At 40.7% G+C, this 24,993-nt stretch overlaps 1 protein-coding gene across 1 annotated transcript in view; it reads right to left on the bottom strand.

The window, feature by feature from the left end:
* Positions 1-4,909: 4,909 nt before the first annotated feature.
* The window catches only part of LOC124595828 (dihydrolipoyllysine-residue acetyltransferase component of pyruvate dehydrogenase complex, mitochondrial), a 76,551-nt gene continuing 56,467 nt past the window's right edge, over positions 4,910-24,993 (bottom strand). The window contains exons 7-9 of the mRNA XM_047134726.1: positions 16,764-16,926; positions 5,867-6,006; positions 4,910-5,522 (exon numbers count right to left, since the gene is read on the bottom strand). Of these exons, the coding sequence (XP_046990682.1) occupies positions 5,393-5,522; positions 5,867-6,006; positions 16,764-16,926 (433 nt within the window). The 3' untranslated portion in view covers positions 4,910-5,392. The remainder of the gene's footprint in view (positions 5,523-5,866; positions 6,007-16,763; positions 16,927-24,993) is intronic.

Raw genomic sequence — 24,993 nt, 5'->3', positions numbered from 1 at the left:
GTAGAAATTTTGTACAGTTTTACACCATACTTGTGAGACTTGTTGGGGATATACTGCCTAAATACCGATCTTCCTCACTGAGTAATCACAGAGTCATCAATTGCATCTCTTCCAGAGGTTAGAGCATTTTGAAAGTTACTCTGCAGATGATATTCATCACAGGTTTGCAGTCAGATAATGTCGTCATCTAGACATAATATTTAGGCGGACCAGCTGGCCGCCATCTTCAGGTGAGTTAATGCTCGTGCACTGCCTCGCCAGAACTGAATTCCAGCCACAACGACGGAAACCTTTATACACTACGGACAGAGCACCACACATGCGCGAGATGATGGACAGTGCCTCCTGGCGGCAAGTAGACACGCAGCGTGCTGGTTGGAGAAGACAGCAAGAACGATAAATCGGAACAGCACTAGTTGGAAGAATCCAATGATTGAAAAGAAGACTGTTGTTGTTTAATGTTGGACAAAATCGGATTCCATCTCATATTTACAGGAAAACCTTTATCCCTGTTAATAATATTACTTGATAATCTAATTTCAATGGATTCTTTAAGAACACATTCCCAATAGCGAGAAGCAGGAGAGATCAATTGTGTCCTGTCATACATCATCCTGTGTACTTTGTTGAGGCAGTGTTCTGCCAATGCCGACTTCTCAGGCTGGAACAACCGAGTGTGCCGATGATGTTCCACACACTGGTCCTGAATAGTTTGACCAATATACTTCTATCCACAGTAATCTGGAATTTCATAAACCCCAGGCTTCCTCAAGCCCAAAGAATCTTTAACTGAGCCAAGAAGGGCTCTTGTCTTGGCCACCGGATAAAAAACACTTTTAATATCATATTTTCTTAAAATTCTTGAAATTTTGGATGATATACTTCCCGCAAAGGGTAAATAAGCAACAGCTTCAAAAGTATCCTCTATTGGCTCGCGTGACGGACCAAACTGAAGAGCACGGCATATTTGTTGTTCTGTATATCCATTCTGTTTAAAAACAATCTTCAAATGATCAAGTTCTTATTTCCAATGTTCCTCATCAGAAATGGCATAAGCTATTTTCGCCAGAGTCTGCAAAACTCCACTACGTTGGTGTGGTGGATGACAGCTGGTCACATGAAGATAGCGGTCAGTACGAGTAGGTTTCCGATACACACTGTGTCCAAAAGTCCCATCGTCCTTTCTTTGAACTAAAACATCAAGAAATGGAAGTTTACAATCACTTTCAACTTCCATAGTAAATTGAATACTAGGATGTAGACAATTAAAATGATCTAAAAAGCAATTCAAAGCGTCAATTCCATGTGTGGAACATCATCGCCACACTCGGTTGTTCCAGCCTGAGAAGTGTGTGTCTTCCGCTGCCACTTGGTGAGTAGATTTTTTATCTATCCAATTATATAAGGGTGTGTATTTCAATACACGAAAATAAGTGGCTTGTTTTCAGAAGCATTTGGCACTAAAAGAGCACAACAGAAAAGGAACACAGATTACCCCAACAATTGAAATCCAGCACGAAAAAGTTATCAGGCCACCGGTGGCTGAATGGAAGCAATAACATATTTGAATTATTTATCTCCTGGTAACTAAATATATACCTTTGAGTCCTTTGCAGCTTAAAATTTGACATAATAATTGCTTCCGCAATTTCGGGAATTCACCGAAATTCACACCTATCAGGTGGGAAGAATTGGATCGTGACACATGGTGGGCTGAGCCACAGGGAACGTCTTAATGTGGACTCCGAATAATGGTGCAATTCGGCATTTTTCAGTTTAACAAGAACTGCCAGAACTGAAAGAAGTCATAAGTGGCAAAAAAATCCTGATAGCTTCCTACAAAGGCTAAATTCAGAACCTCCAAACCTTCACTGTGAAAGGTAAGGGGAATCAGAATGAAAACTGCAATTTCTGGATATGTTAATTGGGAAAACAGTGGATTCCACACTTAGGCATAGTGTTCACTGCAAATTCACACATATGAACCTGTTTCTGCAAGCAGACAGTCACAACCATTCAGTATAGATGAAGTGTTATCAAACATTGATATAAAACGTTGGTAACCCATTGGATGCCGAAAGCTTAACAGCTGAACTAGATTTTGAAATGATATTTTACTCCAATGTAACAACACCAGACAAGGAAAGTTGCTAATCATCATACAGCGGAGATGCTGACTCGCGATAGGCACAACAAAAAGATTCACACAATTATAGCTTTCGGCCATTAAGGCCTTTGTCAGCAGTACACACACATGCACATGCGCACACACACTCACATCATGCAAATGCAACATCTTTGCCATCTGGATTGACGGTGAGGACACCTTATTCACATTCCTCCAGAACCTCAACTTCTCCTCCATTTGCTTCACCTGGTCCTACTCAACCCAACAAGCCACCTTCCTAGATGTTGACTTTCACCTCAGAGATGGCTACGTCAGTACCTCCACCCATATCAAACCTGCTAACCACCAGCAATACCTCCACTTCGACAGCTTCCACCCATTCCATACCAAGAAGTCCCTTCAGTACAGCCTAGCCACCCAAGGTCGTCGCATCTGCAGTGATGAGCAGTCTTTCTCAAAATATACAGAGGGTCTCGCTGAAGCTTTCTCTGAGCGTGATTAGCCTCCCATCCTTGTACAAAAACAAATCTCCTGTACCTTATCTTTACAGTCTCCCACCATCTCCCAAAGTCCCACAATCCGGCCACAGAAGTGCATTCCCCTCATAACTCAGTACCATCTGGGACTGGAGCAACTGAATTACATTCTCCGCTAGGGTTTCAATTACCTCTTGTCATGCCCTGAAATGTTAATGTCCTGCCCACTATCCTTTCCACCCCTCCTACTGTGGTATTCCGCCATCCACCGGACCAACACAATATACTCGTCCTTCCTTTCACAACCCCTGCTCACAATCCCTTACCTCATGGCTCATACCCCTGTAATAGACCTAGATGCAAGACCTATCCCATACATCCTCCTACCACCACCTACTCCAGTCCGGTCACTAACATCACCTATCCCATCAAAGGCAGGGCTACCTGTGAAACCAGTCGTGATATACAAGCTAAGCTGCAACCACTGTACTGCATTCTACATAGGCATGACAACCAACAAGCTGTCTGTCTGCATGAACGGCCACTGACAAACTGTGACCAAAAAACGAGTGGACCATCCTGTTGCTGAACACGGTGCCAAACATGATAGCCCTCATTTCAATGACTGCTTCACAGCCTGTGCCATATGGATCCTTCCCACCAACACTAGCTTTTCTGAATTGCGCAGGTGGGAACTTTTCCTGCAATACATCCTATGTTCCCATAACCCTCCTGTTAGTCACTGTCCTCACCCATCCAGCCCCCTCCCTGTTCCCATTCCAGCACTACACAGCCGTCATTTCATCGCCACACCCAGTCTTTTAATTTCTTTTATTTCTATCCTTTCTGCTACTTACCCCCTCCCTCCTCCGCACCTTCTCTCCTGCCCCCCCGTCTAAACTGCAACACTTCACTGTCCGCCACTCCCACCATACTATCCCTCCCCCTCCCCCCCACCAGCCTTCTCCTTACCCCCACCTAATCGCCACTCCCATCATGCACTGGTGCTGCTGTTCGCAGTGTGGTTTCAGCTCTCCGAGACTGCAGACGTGTGTGCAAGGTGTGTGTGTGTGTGTGTGTGTGTGTGTGTGTGTGTGTGTGTGTGTGTACTGCTGACAAAGGCCTTAATAGCCAAAAGCTATAATTGTGTGAAACTTTTTGTTGTGCCTATCGCGACTCAGCACCTCCACTATATGGTGAGTAGCAACCTTCTCTGGTATTGTTACATTCCATCCTGGATTTTCCATTGTTTGATTTTACTTCAATGGTTATAATGAATAGCAAATTCATCATTTTTTCCCATCTTTAACAGTGGACTGTGGGGACAACTCAGGAAGCAGAAGGTACAAGCCACCTCCTTTCTTCTACGTGTTACTGTTTGACTGTGGCAATATCAACCAAGTACGGAAAAGCATACGGTGTGATTTATGTTCCACCAACAATTAGATAGTCCTAAGCAGCATAAAGTCAGTTTGGTTCGTTGAAAGTGAGTAGTTTACCATTTCCTTTCCCTGTCATATGTAGACCACATGGTCAGCACTGTGGAAGGATACTGCGCTGAATACATTTAAAACAGCTAGGGAAGTCAACAGTCTAGACACTCCCTGAATTTCTGCCCAACAGATTCAGACATAGCCCTGAAATTATGGAATTGCATAATTAAATAATCAATTGAAATTGAAATCATAGAAACCTGAGTAATGCAAAGGGTACTGACAAACATAAATCCAATATGATGGACAATAGATACACTGGTGGTGCATACAAAGTGACAGTGCACAGATAGTGTTGTTAGTGTGTGAACCAAGAACATAATACCTGCACTGTCTCCAGGTGAATGGAACTAGTGATGATCACCAAAAAGTATAAAAGGTGATTGACAGCCAGCCTGCATACCTGATAATGACGTATCTGTTGTTGAAATATCAAAGATATTTACCACGACATTCGTGAAAGAACTTGGCATTCACATGAATTACTGACTATATCTAATGCTGTCTAAGAGGTTCCTTCCACATTCTGTTCTCTAACTGTGGCCAACTGATTTGAGCTAAACCACAATTTTCATACTGTCATTGAAGGCTCAGTTTGGAACTGCATTAGAAGTATAAAATGAACTAAACTGAGATTAAGCAGTTAATGTTCAAATAACTGAATGTGTGATGTATACATACCATAAGGCAGGGTCAGCTCAAGCATTCGGATTCAGTGCTCTAGGCATAAAAGTAAACCACAAAGAGGTGGTATGTTATGGTATGGGGATTATAGCTAACAGATTTCATCCATGAATTACACAACCACAGTATTGATTTTCAAATTTGTTATTGACAATTTTTACACATAAAAAATGAGATGCCTACATTTTCAGAGACAGACAGACGATTCTGGAACACAATAAATTATTTCTGTATTTCAACAATTATATACAAATCCAAAGGATCATCATCAACAAAAAAACTGGGATTATATACTGTTTGACAGCATATTATGACAACTGTTCCCAGTTATGACAAGTTATATGCATTACGATCATTAAAGGTCGTATTCTGCAAATAAAAGGTGCACATGATACAGAGTAAAATGCATAATCAATACACTTTCTAACAAATGCATATTTCAGAAGTATGCATCCAACTATTACACACAAAGGACACACACAATTCACTGAGACTCCATAACTGAGGTACCTTTCACAAAGTTAATTGTTGGCGAGTCTTATAATATCGGCAGTGTAAAATACACAGGTTTTAAATCCACAGACTAGACAAATTGCCAGGAATGGAAGAGGTTAGAGCAGCATTGTATGGGGCTTCTCTATTAGCTGCCTAAATGCTGATAACCACGTTGCACCAACTGCGCCATCCACCACACGATGGTCACAACTCAATGTCACAGAGAGGAAACTGGCTGGTTTATACCTGTGAAATCCAAAATGGAGACAATATGAGCTACATTTTCCTGTACCTATGGTTGACCACATTCATATTAAAGGAAGCTGTAGTAGCAGAAGACACTTATATTCTGACACAATCCAGCAATTTTACTTTATTATTAATTAACTTATCATGAGAACAAGAGTAGTTTCTTACATACACAGCAAAATGTTTACTTTAGTACCAATTTGTATGGAGCTTACATAACAACAACTTATGTCTTATGGTCCACTGCAGGTGCGGCAATTAATTGTAAGCTACTCAACAAAATGAGCACACACACATTTGGACTATTCAGGCAATCTAATGTGTGAAAGTAATGTCCTTACCCATTTTCAGCTTTGTCATCAGCGATAAGCCTCACTTCAGTTCCTCCTACTGCTAAAATGCAAGCCTGTGGTGGGTTGATAATTGCTGAGAAATTCTTTATTCCATACATTCCAAGATTTGATATGGAAAATGTACCACCCTGGACAACAGCAAATAAAAGAAATTAACAATAAATAAACTAAAAATTGAAATCTTTCACAAAATGATTTAAACAGTGAAGTTTTAAATGTTATTAGACAGTAAAACTGAGATACCTTATTCACTTTTATTTTTGGAGCTTTAGAAACAACAAAATTGTAAAGCTATCTTCTTTAAATATTTCGCAGCATCCCAAGGCATTCCCATTCCCTACCTAAATTTTAACTGCTACTGGCAAAAGGGTACTCTTCATTTCAGTGTCCAAAGAAGTGTGATTTTGTAGTTTCATAGTTATTGGCCATTTAATGATGAGAAGACACACATACAGAATATTAATACATTATCCACAGGTATTAGGGTTTTGAACACTTATTTTGTCACCTCCTAATCCAACTGACGCATATATAGATTACTACATTATGGTGTGCTGCTTGTACAAATTTCATGTCTTAAGGCATGAACTACCAGCAGGAGGCACACTGACATTTTTGCTTTAACTTGTGATCCTCAGTCTTGTCTCATCTGTTGTGCTTAACATTATAAATTGCGCATATGATGGACAATTATTGAGGTGTATTTGTATAAAGGATGTTGTACATACACATTTTGTGAAAATATGTACCCCGCCTTATAATATCTGACCTGATTATGCTTGCAATTTTTGATCTACATGGGTTACAGATCCAATGATAACAGCTCAGACCTGCCAAAACCAGTCAGTATAAATAAAGTTATAATTAGTGGTCTCGCCTGCTGAAATTTTTACTTCTATATTGCATAGTCCACTAGATCACTCCCATACCTGAGTGATGTCAAGCATATATTCCGTTTAATTGTGGAAGGGATATTTAGTTGGAGTCCCCTGTTTCTGAGCTGATGTTCATTGCATGGTTCCTGCTTCAGATATCAATTTTGTGACACGAGATTAGTTTTTGGCCTCTGGAGCAAGTTTTTGTGAAATTCCAGAGAGTATGATGAGCATTAACATCCCTAGGGAGCAAAAATAGATGAAATAAATTGAATTATTTCCCTGAGAGTCTCTCTGATAAGTGGGCCATATGTTGGGGAGATACACTGAACATACGATCTTGGGGAGATATCACAATTACTACTTACAAGTTGGCCGTGAGTTAGTAAATCTGTAGTGATTAATATCATTTGTGAATATGGTCATACTGCACTTTGCTCACTAATCACCAAGCTAATATTTCTTGTACAGGGCATACTCTCTTAGGATGGGAGTGTCAGAATCCTTGAAATGTGTGTACCAAATGGCCTTTCTTAAGCTCAGAGTTGTACCTGCTCTATGTCAATTCTTAAACTGTATGCTCTGATGTAGGATGAGATTCATTTACTGTTGAGGATTTTCTGATCCCTTTCTCTCAACCTCTGAAGACCATCTGTTGGTTTTACAATTTGCACTGACTTCTACTAAGTTGTGTGTGTGTGTGTGTGTGTGAGTGAGTGAGAGAGAGAGAGAGAGAGAGAGAGAGAGAGAGAGAGAGAGAGAGAGAGAGAGAGAGAGAGAGCGGTGTGCGCATATTGTTTTCTCAAGAACACTGTGACTAAAAGATCAATGTGTACCAGCCTTTTTGTTGTGCCTGCCTGCAATTCAACGTGTCAGTAATCTATCCTTTCAGAACATTGTTGATATTCCAACTCTGACTTTCTGTTGTTTGAATTCTATATAAATTTTGTAGAAAAGTTCTGGTCACCTTGGCAGTTAATGCACTTTGGTGAATATATACCGGGGAATTCTGTTTTATGAGCTGTTAATCCACGTTTAACCACAGATCCATTCACTTAATCAGCAGTACATCAAAGTGTTTGGTATTTTATATCACTCTTTAAACTGTGTGTGTACATCCAGACTGTGTGTTCCAACATTGTAGCTGTGTTAAATATTTGGATGAAAGCTGACAAAGGAAAGTCCAGGATGGAATATCAACATAGTATGAAAAGAATAGATAGCTATTCACAGTAAAGACAGTTACATATAAGCTTTCTTCAGAAAAGAAAATTCATTCCTACAGAGATGTTTCTGTTTACATGAGCATAAACTACATTCCACAACTTTTCTTTTCTTTTTGGTTGAAGGTACTCCAATCAGACCCAGCCTGCTTTTCATTGTCAAGCAGTTAATTTTCTGATATATGTTAACTTATCTGAATATATACCATTTTTGTGTTCATATATTTATTGAGAGGAGGAACTGTAGAACTCAACTCCACTTTCAAATGTTCTTTTACAAACGAAAGCCCAGGAGTATTTCCTCCATTTATTCCTCATATTACTGAAAAGATGAGAAATAGATATTAGTGTCAGTGGCACTGAGACACATCTGAAATGGTTAAAACTGAACGAAGGTTCAGGGCCTTTGGTAATCCCTATCAGATTCTATACTGAATTTTTGGCTGAGTTAGCCTCCTCTTAAGCATAATTTACCTTAGATCCCTTTCATAAAAAATATTGTCCATCAGTTAGGAAAAAGCACAGGCCACACTCATCTATAAGAACAGTAGCAAGGGATCCACGATACTGCTGCCCAATATCCATGACGTATATTTGTTGTATAATAGTTCAAATGTAATGAGGTATCTATAACAGAATGGCCACCAAACCACCAGCATGGATGCCAAAAACATCACATCTACATCTACATTTATACTCCACAAGCCACCCAATGGTGTGTGGCGGAGGGCACTTTACATGCCACTGTCATTACCTCCCTTTTCTGTTCCAGTCGCGTATGGTTCGCGGGAAGAACGACTGTCTGAAAGCCTCTGTGCACGCTCGAATCTCTCTAATTTTACATTCGTGATCCCCTCGGGAGGTATAAGTAGGGGGAAGCAATATATTCAATACCTCATCCAGAAACGCACCCTCTCGAAACCTGGACAGCAAGCTACACCGCGATGCAGAGCCCCTCTCTTGCAGAGTCTGCCACTTGAGTTTGCTAAACATCTCCGTAATGCTATCACGGTTACCAAATAACCCTGTGACGAAATGCGCCGCTCTTCTTTGGATCTTCTCTATCTCCTCCGTCAACCCGATCTGGTACGGATCCCACACTGATGAGCAATACTCAAGTATAGGTTGAACGAGTGTTTTGTAAACCACCTCCTTTGTTGGTGGACTACATTTTCTAAGGACTCTCCCAATGAATCTAAACCTGGTACCCGCCTTACCAACAATTAATTTTATGTGATAATTCCACTTCAAATCGTTCCGCATGCATACTCCAAGATATTTCACAGAAGTAACTACTACCAGTGTTTGTTCCGCTATCATATAATCATACAATAAAGGATCCTTCTTTCTATGTATTTGCAATACATTACATTTATCTATGTTAAGGGTCAGTTGCCACTCCCTGCACCAAGTGCCTACCTGCTGCAGATCTTCCTGCATTTTGCTACAATTTTCTAATGCTGCAACTTCTCTGTATACTACAGCATCATCTGCGAAAATCTGCATGGAACTTCAGACACTATCTACCAGGTCATTTATATATATTGTGAAAAGCAATGGTCCCATAACACTCCCCTGTGGCACGCCAGAGGTTACCTTAACGTCTGTAGACGTCTCTCCATTGATAACAACATGCTGTGTTCTGTTTGCTAAAAACTCTTCAATCCAGCCACACAGCTGGTCTGATATTCCGTAGGCTCTTACTTTGTTTATTAGGCGACAGTGCGGAACTGTATCGAACGCCTTCCGGAAGTCAAGGAAAACAGCATCTACCTGGGAGCCTGTATCTAATATTTTCTGGGTCTCATGAACAAATAAAGCGAGTTGGATCTCACAAGATTGCTGTTTCCGGAATCCATGTTGATTCCTACAGAGTAGATTCTGGGTTTCCAAAAACGACATGATACGTGAGCAAAAAACATGTTCTAAAATTCTACAACAAATCGACGTCAGAGATATAGGTCTATAGTTTTGCGCATCTGCTCGACGACCCTTCTTGAATACTGGGACTACCTGTGCTCTTTTCCCATCATTTGGAACCTTCCGTTCCTCTAGAGACTTGCGGTACACGGCTGTTAGAAGGGGGGCAAGTTCTTTCGCGTACTCTGTGTAGAATCGAATTGGTATCCCGTCAGGTCCAGTGGACTTTCCTCTGTTGAGTGATTCCAGTTGCTTTTCTATTCCTTGGACACTTATTTCGATGTCAGCCATTTTTTCATTTGTGCGAGGATTTAGAAAAGGAACTGCAGTGCGGTCTTCCTCTGTGAAACAGCTTTGGAAAATGATGTTTAGTATTTCAGCTTTACGCGTGTCATCCTCTGTTTCAATGCCATCATCATCCCGGAGTGTCTGGATATGCTGTTTCGAGCCACTTACTGATTTAACGTAAGACCAGAACTTCCTAGGATTTTCTGTCAAGTCGGTACATAGAGTTTTACTTTCGAATTCACTGAACGCTTCACGCATAGCCCTCCTTATGCTAACTTTGACATCATTTAGCTTCAGTTTGTCTGGGAGGTTTTGGCTGCGTTTAAACTTGGAGTGAAGATCTCTTTGCTTTCGCAGTAGTTTCCTAACTTTGTTGTTGAACCACGGTGGGTTTTTTCCGTCCCTCACAGTTTTACTCGGCACGTACCTGTCTAAAACGCATTTTACGATTGCCTTGAACTTCTTCCATAAACACTCAACATTGTCAGTGTCAGAACAGAAATTTTCGTTTTGATCTGTTAGGTAGTCTGAAATCTGCCTTTCACATGTGAAATCCATCTCGCACTATTCTCACATCACATACTGAAAGCCATTGATGAAAGCAGTGCAGTTAGGCAGACACAGTATTCCTCGATTTCCAAAATGCATCTGACTCAGTACCACATCCATGCTTATTACCAACATTATTATCATACAGGGTATGATGTGAAACTTGTGACTGGACTGAGTAAGTTATCTTGGATGGAGAGTCACATATTAATAATCTTGCCGACAGTATTAATAGTAACCTCAGACTTTTCACGAACAACACAGTTATCTATAACGCAGCACTTTCTGAAAGAGCTGTGCAAATATTCAGCCAGCAAAGATTGGCAACTTTCTTTATATGTTCAGTAATGTAATATGATGCACTTCATGAAATGAAGATACCTACTGTCCTCTGACTGTAGTACCTGTGAGTCGCTGTTTTAATTGGGCAACTCATAAAAATACCTAGGTCTAACAATTTGTACGAATATGAAAAACAACTATCACATAGTTTAAGTTGTAGGTAAAGCAGGAGGAAGGCAGACTGCAGTTCATTGGTAGATTACTACTGATGTACAATTGGTCTACAAAGGAGACTGCATGCAAAACACTCATTTGACCCACCCTAGAATATTGCTCAAGTGTGTGGGACCCATACCAACCAGGAATAACAGTGGATACTGAATGGACACAAAAAGGGGCAGCATGAATGTTCAACCCAAGAGAGCATGCCCTGAAGGTGCTGAAAGAACTGAAGTCGCTGACATTTGAAGACAGATGTAAATTATCCTGTGAAAAAGTACTTACAAAGTTTCAAAAACCAACTCAAGTGATGAATTAAGCAATATACAGGGTATATACACGGACAAGGAAAAAAATTCCTGGATTTCCCGGTTAAAAACACACTTTCTCCCGAACGAAAATACACTTTTTTTGTGTTAAATGACAGGACACGTTCCCTCGGGGCTGTTGAAGTTATCAACCCTTTGAAGGGTTAAGGTTTCATGCACCCGTCTGAAATTCCCGGCACATCAGTAAACGACCGCGAGCGGGGTAAAAAAAAAATTATATGCAGCCAGAAGTACGCTGCATATTTTCATATTACAAAAGTATAAATTGGAATTTCCACCAGACTTGGCAAGTTAGTTTCCGAAGCATTGAAATTGAGATTGCGATGAGCTTTCGTAAGTCAGTCATAGGTCATGCCACGTGATCTCACCAGCCAATGAAAGCAGGTATTCAGAGCATAGAACATGCAATGTAGTCAGTCAACAGCAACATCGCTGTTAAATAGCGCAAACACACGAGTAGGAAAAGTTAATGATTTAAATTAATATAAAAGTGTGGCTGCAAGGGAAGGTACGCTTTCACATATAATACTGCTCTTGAAGATCAATTAGCCACCAGAAAAGTTAAGGTTTCAATTGGTCTTTTTTTACATGTGTTACACTTTAAGATATATCACACAAATTTGCCAGTAAAATTTTAAGTTTAAAATGACAGTCAAACGATCTATGGTTTAAGAAATCCATCGCACATTCTCATAAGCAACATAATTTATCTTTCGTAAAAGGATATTTACACTGACAGTGACGCGTTTCAAACCACCATTCGCAATATTTCCCCGCGAGCTATTAGAAACACACTCATTTCATCAGCTGCCATTGGCAGCCAGAAAACAGTTGTTACTGCCCCTGCACTCCCTGTATGAAGTACGTTTAATGCATTAAGAGAACTTACATAACGTAATAAAAGAAACAGAACATCACATGATAATCCAAGAGCATCGGAACTTCGTAAACCATACTAAAATACCCTATTCTGCTCAAAGTGTACATTTGTATGTCCAGATTCACAATGAAGTAGGCCCCAACCTGATATTAGCTTTTCAGTGGGGTTTTCTGGATGTAAATTTTCTTGGAGTACCAATACTGCATTATCTCATGTTTGGTTCTTTATTACTGTGGTATCGAATGAAATAAAGACTTGCACCTGGCGGCCGAACTTCCCCGAATAGGAGCCTCCCGGCCAACGATGCCATATGCTCATTTCATTTTATCGATAACTCCATACGTGGGGGCAGGGGGATGAATCTCTGTACAACTCCCAAAAATATTTGATTCCTCTGTGTGGAGACAGTCTCACCATTTATCTGATACCTTATTCTTCTATCTTCCTCAGGAGACTGCTGACTATCTTTCCATTATTATTCAATTTTAAGAAAGATTAAACTTTTGCTGTTGAGTTCAACATTGTTACATTGTGTAATAGATTCATACATGAATCATCTTGCATTTACAGACAAAGCTTTGGCATATATTTAATTTGAAGAACTTGGAAGAGTAAAACGGGAAAAAAGACTGCAGCTATGCTTTTCTGAGTCCTATGTTGAGCGTGAGGAGGGGAGCGGCAAGTGGGCAGCATATTACATCGAGCTGTCAACTATGGAAGTGTAAGAAGCATGCTTTGGCTTTTTATGGACATCTACCAGAATTAAATTGCAGTTTGGATGAATCCATTTGTAGTAGGAATTGAAGTTATTAAAATTGGACAAACAGTCAACAAAAGTATACATTTCTGCAGGAGATGGCAACAATCTAGATAGGGGCCAGTGTCATACTTGAGTGTTTCATTCTGCAATGTTGTCAGAGTTTGCCATGAGGTATGATGAGAATAAAAATGGGCGTGTCAGCTGCTGGTTCGGCACAGCCAATGAGATAGCAGCAGTGAACATCACGTATGGACAGAAGACACAAAGGAATATTGCCATATTCTCACATAAATATAGATATGAGATCTACTATGTATTTGGAATAAATAACAGTGTTCTCAGGTCCCACAAGCTCAGAAATATCATCATTTTCAAAAGAAACAGTGGAATATACGTGTCAACCAAGAGGATAAACTTCATCACTACTCATATACAGAAACACATGCCCCATTTCTTCCTGTCATTGATTACATGGAACTGTCATCCCAGATCATGATAGCAGTAATGACGAATGTGACAATGACGACTAAAAACTGTGATACAAGACTGGCTTCAGCCAAAAGGGCAACGAAGATAAAAATTAATGTAAACCATTTCTTTTTTATTTTATTTATCCTTGTATTATAAAAATGTACACAATTAATACATGCCATAGTTTAGATTACGTATAATGTTAAACTTTTTAGGCAGATACTTTATATCAATGAAACAGTTTGTAATTTTGATTAGTCAGAATATATTAAACATACAATTTTCTCATGGAGCCTCTCAAAAAAGGGGCATCTTATACTTGGGTAAATGCAGTATGTAACACTTCTATTTAGCTATGTTGGTTATTTTCTTGAAGGATGCAAAGGTCATGCAACAGTGTTCTGAGAAGGTATAATGAAAGAGTGCATGAGAATGCAGTGAACAGAGACAGCAGCTTCCATCTCAATTCTGACTGGGATGAAGTACGGTCACTACTTTGTTAGCATTCCCTGATAGGACTGCCAGCAACAAACAGGATGGACTGTGGCCTCAAGACTCAATGCTTGGTCACTCCCCCACTACCTTACCCACACAACCTGCAACCTGGAACTCCTACTTCTGAGTGTTCTCGACTGCTGCTGCCACACCCCTCCTTCGTACATTTCTAGAAGATAAAAGGTATGGTCCACAGTAGATACATAGTACCATCGTACAGGACCCAGACACTTCATCAGAAAATGACCAAGTGTGGACCTCAAAATGTAACAATTGTTTCTAGTGAAATAAGCATTTTCTTGTATTATGTGTATAAATTATATGTATAAATTCAAAAGTATGGCACGCTACATGCCTGAAGACACAACTGATCATGGAGGGGGAGCCTGCATTCTCTATAACAAGACCTTTAAGGTGGAATTTTTTCTTTTGGTAAAATTTCAACATCTTTTCCAACATAGTTTTTATTTATTTTCTTTTTGCTCTATTTGAGTTTCCAACAAATGACTGTTCATGTTGAGAAGCAGCAGCAGCATTCTCTCACCAGTGAACAGAATGCTGCTCTGATACGAGGTTTTTCTCGACACTATCTTTCTTTTCCCACCCACTACGATAATTACAAAATATACAGAAAACTGATTTTGAATTTGTAGCATAGAAGCTCAGATTACCACAGAGCCCTCTCATGGACCATGCAACCCTTACTTGACAACAGAACATATAGCAGCAATGACGTACTGAAGGCTGGAAGTGCAATCGAAAATGATACTATCCTTGCTGTACAGGGATGCTCAGCATGGTTGCTATATTGCAGACACAACAACATACCATATAGTCATGAGTATAAACAAATGAGAACACCAGCGGCTCGAGAGGTGGAACTGCCGAGCGGAGGAACAAACACTGCCTTCCCCTCATAGGGCAGCCAGCAGATATCCATGTTCTGTTTTTTGTGATAAAAAGGGAAGCAATGAATAATACACAAAGAAAAGCGAAGAGGAGTGCACAAAGCATTTGTTAACAGCTACTATGCCACTGCTTGCTAATGTTGGCAGCACTGTAAAGAACTTAGCTGAGGCCCAACATCCACTGGTATCTTATGGACCCATATTACACAACACCCCTGCATCTAAAACAGCCACATTAAAGTGTCCATAGTTTTGCAGAATATCAACTTTAGCTGGCATATATACATGAGTTTCTTTGTTAAAAGATGTTAGGCCCATGGCTGAGTCCTACGTTATCATATGCAGTGTGCATCTTACAGTGAGCATTCAACCACTGAATGTTTGATGTGGGACCAGAGCATACCTTATGAGCATACTTGTCACTGTATTTGTGCAAGAGTGTGCCTTTTATTCTGCAAACATGTTCTTTTGCTACCGGTAGCAAACAATTTGTTACTTTTGAATATTTATAAGCAGAAAACAAAGCTATTTACAAACTATTTGTGATAAAATCGTTCATCTGAATAGAAATCTGCACGAAATGACATTTATTACACAAAATCTCATTTTGCGACAGAACTTTTATTTATACTTATTGCAAATGTGAATTTTTCAGGTCCAGGTCCCCATACATAAGAAATTTGCTGAATTCATCACTTCAAAACTGAATTAGCATTTTGCTGATTTCATGAAGTGAAGTCACTAGTACCACCCCAGTTTCCTAAGTCAACAAGAATCTGAAACTCCTTTTTAATACCAGAATAGTCTTATCATCTCCATCTTTTCTCTCTCTTTTTGTGACACCTCAAATGTATTACTTATGTCCCCTCTGGTTTTTGTATACTTGCTGCAATTTACTTATTCAATTTTTGTAATCTTTACATGACTTTGCCTTCGTTATGGTCAGTCTTTTCCGCCCTGTGATGTGGCAGCCCAATAACTATTCAGGTTAAGTTTTAAACAATGGAAAAACCAGGATGGAATAATGACAATATTATGAAACAAATAACTGCTTCTCATCACATAGCAGAGATGCTGAGTTGCACATAGGCAGAACAGAAAGACTGTTAGTAAGTAAGCATTCAGCTAAAAAAGACTCCTTTTTCGGAAGTAAAAAACATGTGCGCACGCCTGCGCCCCCCCCCCCCCCCCCACACACACACACACGTGCCCCCGACAGCTGACCTCAGCAGCCAGACACTGTGTGTGTGTGTGTGTGTGTGTGTGTGTGTGTGTGTGTGTGTGTTTGTTTTTCCAATGGTCTTTTTAGTCAAAAGCTTACTTGCTGACAGTCTTTTTGTTGTGCCTACGTACAACTTAGGTTAAATACTGGTATTTCATTTAGAATTCTCAATTTACATCAGACAACCAATTCACAAACTATTATCCTTTGTTAATTCACCATTTTACTGCGTTCCCTTTACTCCACTCTTCAATCATCTTTCAAAGATTGTCCACGAACTGCATTGTGTTTTGATAAGTAATGCTGTCTCACGACATTCAGTATTTTCCTATTACTATAAAGACTGCCTGCATACATTCCTCTTCCTATTCTGAATGTTGACAATTGCAAGTCTAAGATTAAATAATGAAATTTGCACACAGATCACACAGCTGCAATGTTTTTCACTAAGATCATATACATACCTGAAATTCATGAGGCTGCAATTTCCCTTCCCTGGCTTTTGCTGCAAGTGTCTTCACATCCTGACTTATAAGAATCAAGCCTTTCTTATCTGCTTCAAATACAATTGGTGTTATCAATCCTTTGTCTGTGGCTACTGCTACACTTATGTCCACAGAATGAAATCTGTAACATTAAATATACTCATTTTTATTTTTTTATGTAACTGGTGCAAAATGCTTGACAAGATAAATATCAATTTTAGATGGGGGAGGAACAGACAATGAGCTACACAGTCACAAAAGGCAACTGTACACATATGACGTGTGTAAGAAAAGTAACGAGACTAATTTTTTATCTACCAAAGTTTTAATTTTATTTTTTTCAAACAACAATACTGTCCCTTTCAAACTAGTTCCCTCTGATAGCTACACACTGGCAGAGTCCTCGTCCACAGTTGTAGTAGCAGTAACACTGAAATGTTTCAACTGGTAGAACCTTTGAAATGTCGGTCACATTCTTTTGAATGTTCTCCAGGGTCCCAAAATGACGTTCTTTTAACAAATTTTTCAATTTCAAGAAGAAAAAAGCTTCAAAAAGCATCAAATCAGGTGAATATGGGGGAGGGTATGGAACAACAGGAATGCCTTTTTAGCTCAAACATTTTGTGGTGAAAGTGGCCTTGTGATGTAGGGCATTGTCAGGATGCAGCATCCTCTTTTCTGCAACGTCCAGTCTCACTCGAATCACCCTTTTCCTGAGTCTTTCAAGTACATCTTTGTAAAACACATGGTTAACAGTTTGTCCAGCAAGAACAAATTCGGTCAGATCTAAAAAGCATGCACATGTTCGATGTTTTTATCAATTTTGTAAACAAGGTTTCCCTGAGAGGTGCTTCCTCAATGTGTTCTTGGCCTTACAAAAATGATTTGTGCCAGCAAAAACCTTGTGCTCTTGATAAGGAATGATCCCCATAGGTCTGTTATTGTTGTAACCCTATAATGTGAGAGCGCTTAAACAACACACGATACAAGAATCTTTTCAGTTGGCCTAGAGCAGTTGCCTCGCAAATGGGACAGATGGAATGGAAAGTGCTGCACCGTGTACACAATGGCCCAAAACAGGGTGGCAGTAAATTGCTGATATGGAAATGAAATAAAAAAATAATGATCACTTAGAAACTTACATTTTTATTTTTCTCATACTGGGCAATAATGGAAGTTTTTAATTACATGGTTTAAACAGTATATCTGCGAAATATTTATATTCACAATCCACACACTGCTGCAGTCTTTTTCTGAAATTCTCATGCACTCTTTCAAGCATATCTTCTGGTATTCTTGCAATTTCAGCCTCAATATTGTTCTGTAGGCCTTCCAGGGTATTGGGACGGTTGCAATACACATCTGACTTCAGGTAACCCCAAAGAAAAAAACTGCATAGGGCTATGCCCGATGATTGTGCAGGCCAGTCGAGATCCCCCATACAAGAGATAAGCCTTCCAGCAAACATTTGCCTCAAAAAATTCAGGGTAATGCTCACTGTGTGTGCAGTGGCACCGTCTCATTGAAACCAGCTATCCTGTAATTGCATTGCCTCGAATGCTGGCTGGAAAAACTCTTGTAGCATAGTTAAGCAATGATCCGAATTCACAGTTACAGAACGACAATTTTCCTGGCAATGGCGCACCACATAGTGATGCGGTCTGAGAATAGGGGTCTCTGGTGCATTTGCTTGGGGTTCGTGTTGCTCCAGTAATGCATATTCTGTTTGTTTGCACACCCACTGAAGGGAAAAATTGCCTCATCAGAAAAGAACATATTTGCATCACAGGATATGGTTGCAAGCATGTCTTCACAAATGTTCTTCGTGTTACACAATCCTGTACTGACAACTGATTGACCACGCACATTTTATTCGGGTGAAAATTCAGTTCATTATGAAGAATCCAATGGAGAGAACATCTTGAAATGCCTAGAGCAAGTGCATGTTTCCGTGCTGAGTGTTTCGGAGATTGCAGTTCTGCTGCTCTAACTTGTTCAACATTTTGTGGTGTTGTAACACTTCTCTCAGGTCCTCTCCATACAGATGACATATTCCCTGTTGTTCAGAATGCGTTTACCCAATTTAAAAGTGATTGCCATTCAGGAACACGTCTGCATGGGGGTACGGCAAATCACAAACAAAAAGCATGCTGCACCACAATGATCGAGTGAGAGTTCGAGAAACACACTTCAACACAAAATGAGCACTCCTCATGTGTCCACTGGAGTGTTGCAGTTTAACAAAAATTGAATACAAACCTCCCATCGGTCACTATAAACCACACCCACTATACCCTCTATTTGACCAAAAGTGCCACCAGAATGTGAATTCTAAAAAGGCAATTTACCATGTTCCACCCCATGAAAACCCAGTGCGTTGGACCCTCAGCTTCACTTATGTTACTTGCTTTTATTGTATGCTCACATATGAGACTGTACATGACATATTCTACCATTATGGAGACTTCATACTTTTCTATACTTTATTCAGTGTTATTGTGGATCTCTTTATGTGGAAGCATAATAAAACTTGGTTCTTTTACCTCGGACATTGTGTCTGTATAACGTTATAACGTACTTTGAGATGAGTGCATTATTCTACTCTGCATGTTTTGTTTCTTTAGTTTGATATACAGCCAACATGTCAGTGGAAGAAGTTCATCAATCTCTTGTTGAAGAGTAGCGAGCTTTCACTGAGCAGCAGCAGCAGAAGCAGCAGGCTCTCTCTGTGGCACTGAACAATTTGGCGGCCTCATTGACGCGCCAGGTTCCACTATCACCGACACAACCCCCCCCACCATTTCCTCCGCATGGTGATTCTGCGGAAGATTGGGACACACATGAAAAACACCTTCAGCAGCATTTTCAAGCTTTTGGAGTAGCAAAGCCTAGTTTTTGTAAGTCTTTATTTCTGTCAAAGACTTCTCCTCATGTTTATCACCTTTTGTGTCAGCCTGTTCCTCTTCAGGAATCTAACAATCTCTCTGTTGTTCTGTACTTATCATTGCAAATATACTCATGTTATTGCTGATAGTGTTGGGTTCTACCATTTACAGAGCTTGGGCAGTGAAACTTCGTGGGCTTAGCTGTCACTGCTAGTTTGTTACCGAGGCCCATAGGGATTCATGCTCTGGTTCGATGGCTCGTGATGCTATAATATGCCTGGCCCGTGATAGAGAAGTTTGTGAATGTGGTTTACAATGTGAAAACCCATCTCTCAGAGATGATCTGAACATTGCTCAGTCTTCTGAAGTATCTAGGGCAGTAGAAAATCAGAAGCACAGTGTGAAGCAGCCGCCGTTGGTTAGCTCACAGGGAGAAGACGATATCGTACCCCTGCAACTGCCGCCTCCATACCACATGGGGAAGCACTGTGGTGAGCAGTAGCAGCAGCAGTCTGCATCACAAAAGCAGTCATGTGCTCCCCTTCCATCGTGCCCTTATTGTTTTGAGTAGGCCACCTGCACAATGCATTTGGTGACATTCAACTTTTCTTTTTTTTTTTTTTTTTTTAAAGGACCACAACTCTTAACCTGCTTCACCAGCCATGAACAAGGATGTAAATACTGTTTCCCAAGTGATGGTAGCTGCAAACAAACTCTACAATAACATACATGCAATGGACAAGATGCTAAAAATGCAAGTGGACAAGGGTGCAGCAATGACTTTGTTAAATTCTCAAACCTATGTGGATCTTTAATCACTGGCATTGTCCCCTGTATATCAATGTTTGGTGAGTCACAACCAACAACAAATACCTATACTGGGACAGTTATCTACTGCCATAGTGCAGCTGTTTGGCTTTTGACCTTTTTCGTTGTGGATTATGCCAACACTGGAAACTCATTTGGGTTAGACGCCTTCAAAACATTTGGGGGCACAGCTTTCTGAGGGAAAATATTTTTTCAAAATAGACTTATCATAAGCCTACTTACAACTGCTTCTGGATGATTACAAACATATCATCACAGAGAAAACCCCCTTGGGTTACACCAACACCAGCACACGCCACTTGGTGTGGCTAGCACCCCTGCCATTTTCCAACGATTTTTGGAGCAACTCACAGCCTCCATGCCAAGGTGCATTAACTACTTGGATGATATTGTGGTCTACAATTCCTCAACAGATCAACATTTGCAGAACCTTTGTGTCTTGTTCACAATGCTAAGGGCTGCTGGTTTGAAATGTGCTTGGACAAATCACAATTTTTTCATTCATCTATCATCTATATCGCTTTTGCAGCCTCAAATGCCAGTGTCAAGCCTTTATGTCAGCATATCAGTGCCATTATGGCTTTTCCATGTCCTATCAATGTTGAGTTGCAAGCAAAATTTCCTTATGTGCTGCCCGTCCACATCTCTGTCAGATATGGTCGTGGCCATCTCAAAGATCCTTTCCTCGAAAGCACTGCCATATATGCTTGTGATGGACAACAGCCCACAGTTTGGGTCTCAAGACTTTGAAGATTTTTGCATATAAAAGTGGCATCTGGCTTGTTACAGCCCCTATCTTTCATTCCTAGACCAATGGAGAGGCAGAGCAACTGACCTGTACTTTCATAACCCAGATGAAAAAAATATATCAGTCAATCTTCTCTCGCAGAAGCCCTCGATAGATTCTGGAGTTCATATAGGTTCACTCCTGTCAGCAACTGTAGCCTGATGGAGTTGCTTCATGGCCACCAGCCACATGCACTGCTTTATCTGCTCCGGCTGATACCTGACCACTGCCGGCACTCACCTCGTAGCAACTGCATCCGATCTCCGTCTTCTGGGCCTACGGATTGGGCTGGTGCCATAAGTGGATGTCAGAAGTCGACCATTGCCTCCAAAGCTGCTGCCTCTACATTGTGCACAACTTTGATGGCTTCGTGTCATGACGCTACCAGCTCCATCCCCTGTGTAAACAATAGTGCAGTGGAGAGCCCTCTGCTTCTGCAGCCACCTACACCATCTGCACCAGTCCCTGTGGCGACATCTTCACTCTGGGTGCCACTGCTGCCGAGTGGAGTAGTCAGCGAGGACCGCCTCCATCTCTGCAGCCTGTCACCACAGTCATCTTCTCTGCTGCCTCTATCACTGCACAGCCACAGACTGCTGCTTACCCTTTCCATTAGATCATTTATATATATAGAAAATAACAGCAGTCCTATCACACTTCCCTGGGGCATTCCTGACAATCCCTTAGTCTCTGATGAACATTCGCCACTAGGAGCAACATAATGTGTTCTGTTACGTAACATGTCTGAGCCACTCAAGTACCCGTGAACCTAATCCAGAATTGTGGTTTACTCATCTCGTGACATACATTTGCAATCCATTTGGTTTGTGAACAGGATGATGATGATGATTGGTTTGTGGGGCACTCAACTGCGTGGTCATCAGTTCCTGTACAAAGACTCAATTTTTACACAGCCCAATTTTTTTTTGTGCAGTCCAATCTAGCCACTCTCATGAATGATGATGAAACACCCAGTCCCCGGACAGAGAAAATCCACATCCCAGCTGGGAATCGAACCTGGGACCCCTTGGCCCAGAGACAGCAACACTAGCCACTAGACCACGAGGTGCGGACTTGTGAACAGGAGATGTGTCAAAAATTTATAATACAGTTAAAATAATTTTTACACTAATAAATAATAGCACGAAAATAAATACTAACACTATCATGACATTTCTTGGGATATGTAACGCATTGTACCCAGCTCAAATTTCCAGTTCAGCCTTCATGAATTCATCCACTGAGTAATAACATTTCAGAGCCAGTATCTCATATAAACCCCCCCCCCCCCCCCCCCAAAAAAAAAAAAAATGAACCATGGACCTTGCCGTTGGTGGGGAGGCTTTTGTGCCTCAGCGATACAGATGGCCGTACCGTAGGTGCAACCACAACGGAGGGGTATCTGTTGAGAGGCCAGACAAACGTGTAGTTCCTGAAGAGGGGCAGAAGCCTTTTCAGTAGTTGCAGGGGCAACAGTCTGGATGATTGAATGATCTGGCCTTGTAACACTAACCAAAACGGCCTTGCTGTGCTGGTACTGCAAACGGCTGAAAGCAAGGGAAAACTACAGCTGTAATTTTTCCCGAGGGCACGCACCTTTACTGTATGGTTAAATGATGATGGCGTCCTCTTGGGTAAAATATTCCGGAGGTAAAATAGTCCGCCATTCGGATCTCCGTGCAGGGACTACTCAAGAGGACGTCGTTATCAGGAGAAAGAAAACTGGCGTCCTATGGATCGGAGCATGGAATGTCATATCCCTCAATCGGGCAGGTACGTTAGAAAATTTAGAAAGGGAAATGGACAGGTTAAAGTTACATATAGTGGGAATTTGTGAAGTTCGGTGGCAGGAGGAACAAGATTTTTGGTCAGGTGAATACATGGTTATAAATACAAAAGCAAATAGGGGTAATGCAGGAGTAGGTTTAATAATGAATAAAAAAATAGAAGTGCGGGTAAACTACTACAAACAACATAGCGAATGCATTATTGCGGGCAAGACAGCCACGAAGTCCACGCCTACTACAGTAGTACAAGTTTATATGCAAACTAGCTCTGCAGATGACGAAGAAATTGAAGAAATGTATGATGAAATAAAAGAAATTATTCAGATTGTGAAGGGAGACGAAAATTTAATAGTCATGGGTGACTGAAATTCGGCAGTAGGAAAAGGGAGAGAAGGAAACATAGTAGGTGAATATGGATTGGGGCTAAGAAATGAAAGACGAAGCCGTCTCGTAGAATTTTGCACAGAGCATAACTTAATTATAGCTAACACTTGGTTCAAGAATCATGATAGAGGGTTGTATACATGAAAGAATTCTGGAGATACTAGTCGGTATCAGATAGATTATATAATGGTAAGACAGAGATTTAGGAACCAGGTTTTAAATTGTAAGACATTTTCAGGGGCAGATGTGGACTCTATTGGTTATGAACTGTAGATTATAATTGAAGAAACTGCAAAAAGGTGGGAATTTAAGGAGGTGGGACCTGGATAAACTGAAGAAACCAGAGGCTGTGCAGATTTTCAGGGAGAGCATAAGGGAACAACTGACAGGAATCGGGGACAGAAATACAGTAGGAGAAGAATGGGTAGCTCTGAGGGATGAAGTAGTGAAGGCAGCAGAGGATCAAGTAGGTAAAATGACGAGGGATAGTAGAAATCCTTGGGTAACAGAAGAAATATTGAATTTAATTGATGAAAGGAGAAAATATAAAAATGCAGTAAATGAAGCAGGCAAAAAGGAATACAAACGCCTGAAAAATGAGATCGACAGGAAGTCCAAAATTGAAAATTAAAGAGACCTTTGGAGAAAAGAGAACTACTTGTATGAATATCTAGAGCTCAGATGGAAACCCAGTTCTAAGCAAAGAAGAGAAAGCACAAAGGTGGAAAGAGTATAGAGAGGGTCTATACAAGAGCGATGTACTTGAGGACAATATTATGGAAATGGAATAGGATGTAGATGAAATGGGAGATACGATACTGCGTGAAGAGTTTGACAGAACACTGAACGACCCGAGTCGAAACAAGGCCCCCGGAGTAGGCAACATTCCATTAGAACTACTCTTCAAAAGCCTTGGGAGAGCCAGTCCTGGCAAAACTCTACCATCTGGTGAGCAAGATGTATGAGGCAGGCGAAATACCCTCAGATTGCAAGAAGAATATAATAATTCCAATCCCAAAGAAAGCAGGTGTTGACAGATGTGGAAATTACCAAACTATCAGTTTAATAAGCCACAGATATAAAATACTAATGCGAATTCTTTTCAGACGAGTGGAAAAACTGGTAGAAGCCGACCTCGGGGAAGATCGGTTTGGATTCCGTAGAAATGTTGGAACACGTGAGGCAATACTCACCTTATGACTTACCTTAGAACAAAGATTAAGGAAAGGCAAACCTGAAGGTGGCAGGGGTAAAATACAGGGAGCGAAAGGCTATTTAGAATTTGTACAGAAACCAGATGGCAGTTATGAGCCGAGGGACATGAAAGGGAAGCAGTGGTTGGGAAGGGAGTGAGACAGGGTTGTAGCCTCTCCCCGATGTTATTCAATCTGTATATCGAGCAAGCAGTAAAGGAAACAAAAGAAAAATTCGGAGTAGGTATTAAAATCCATGTAGAAGAAATAAAAACTTTGAGGTTCGCCGATGACATTGTAATTCTGTCAGAGACAGCAAAGGACTTGGAAGAGCAGTTGAACGGA

The sequence above is a fragment of the Schistocerca americana genome, chromosome 2, assembly GCF_021461395.2.
Source record: "Schistocerca americana isolate TAMUIC-IGC-003095 chromosome 2, iqSchAmer2.1, whole genome shotgun sequence".
Taxonomy (NCBI): Eukaryota; Metazoa; Arthropoda; class Insecta; order Orthoptera; family Acrididae; genus Schistocerca; species Schistocerca americana.
This window is presented reverse-complemented; position numbering and strand designations above follow the sequence as displayed.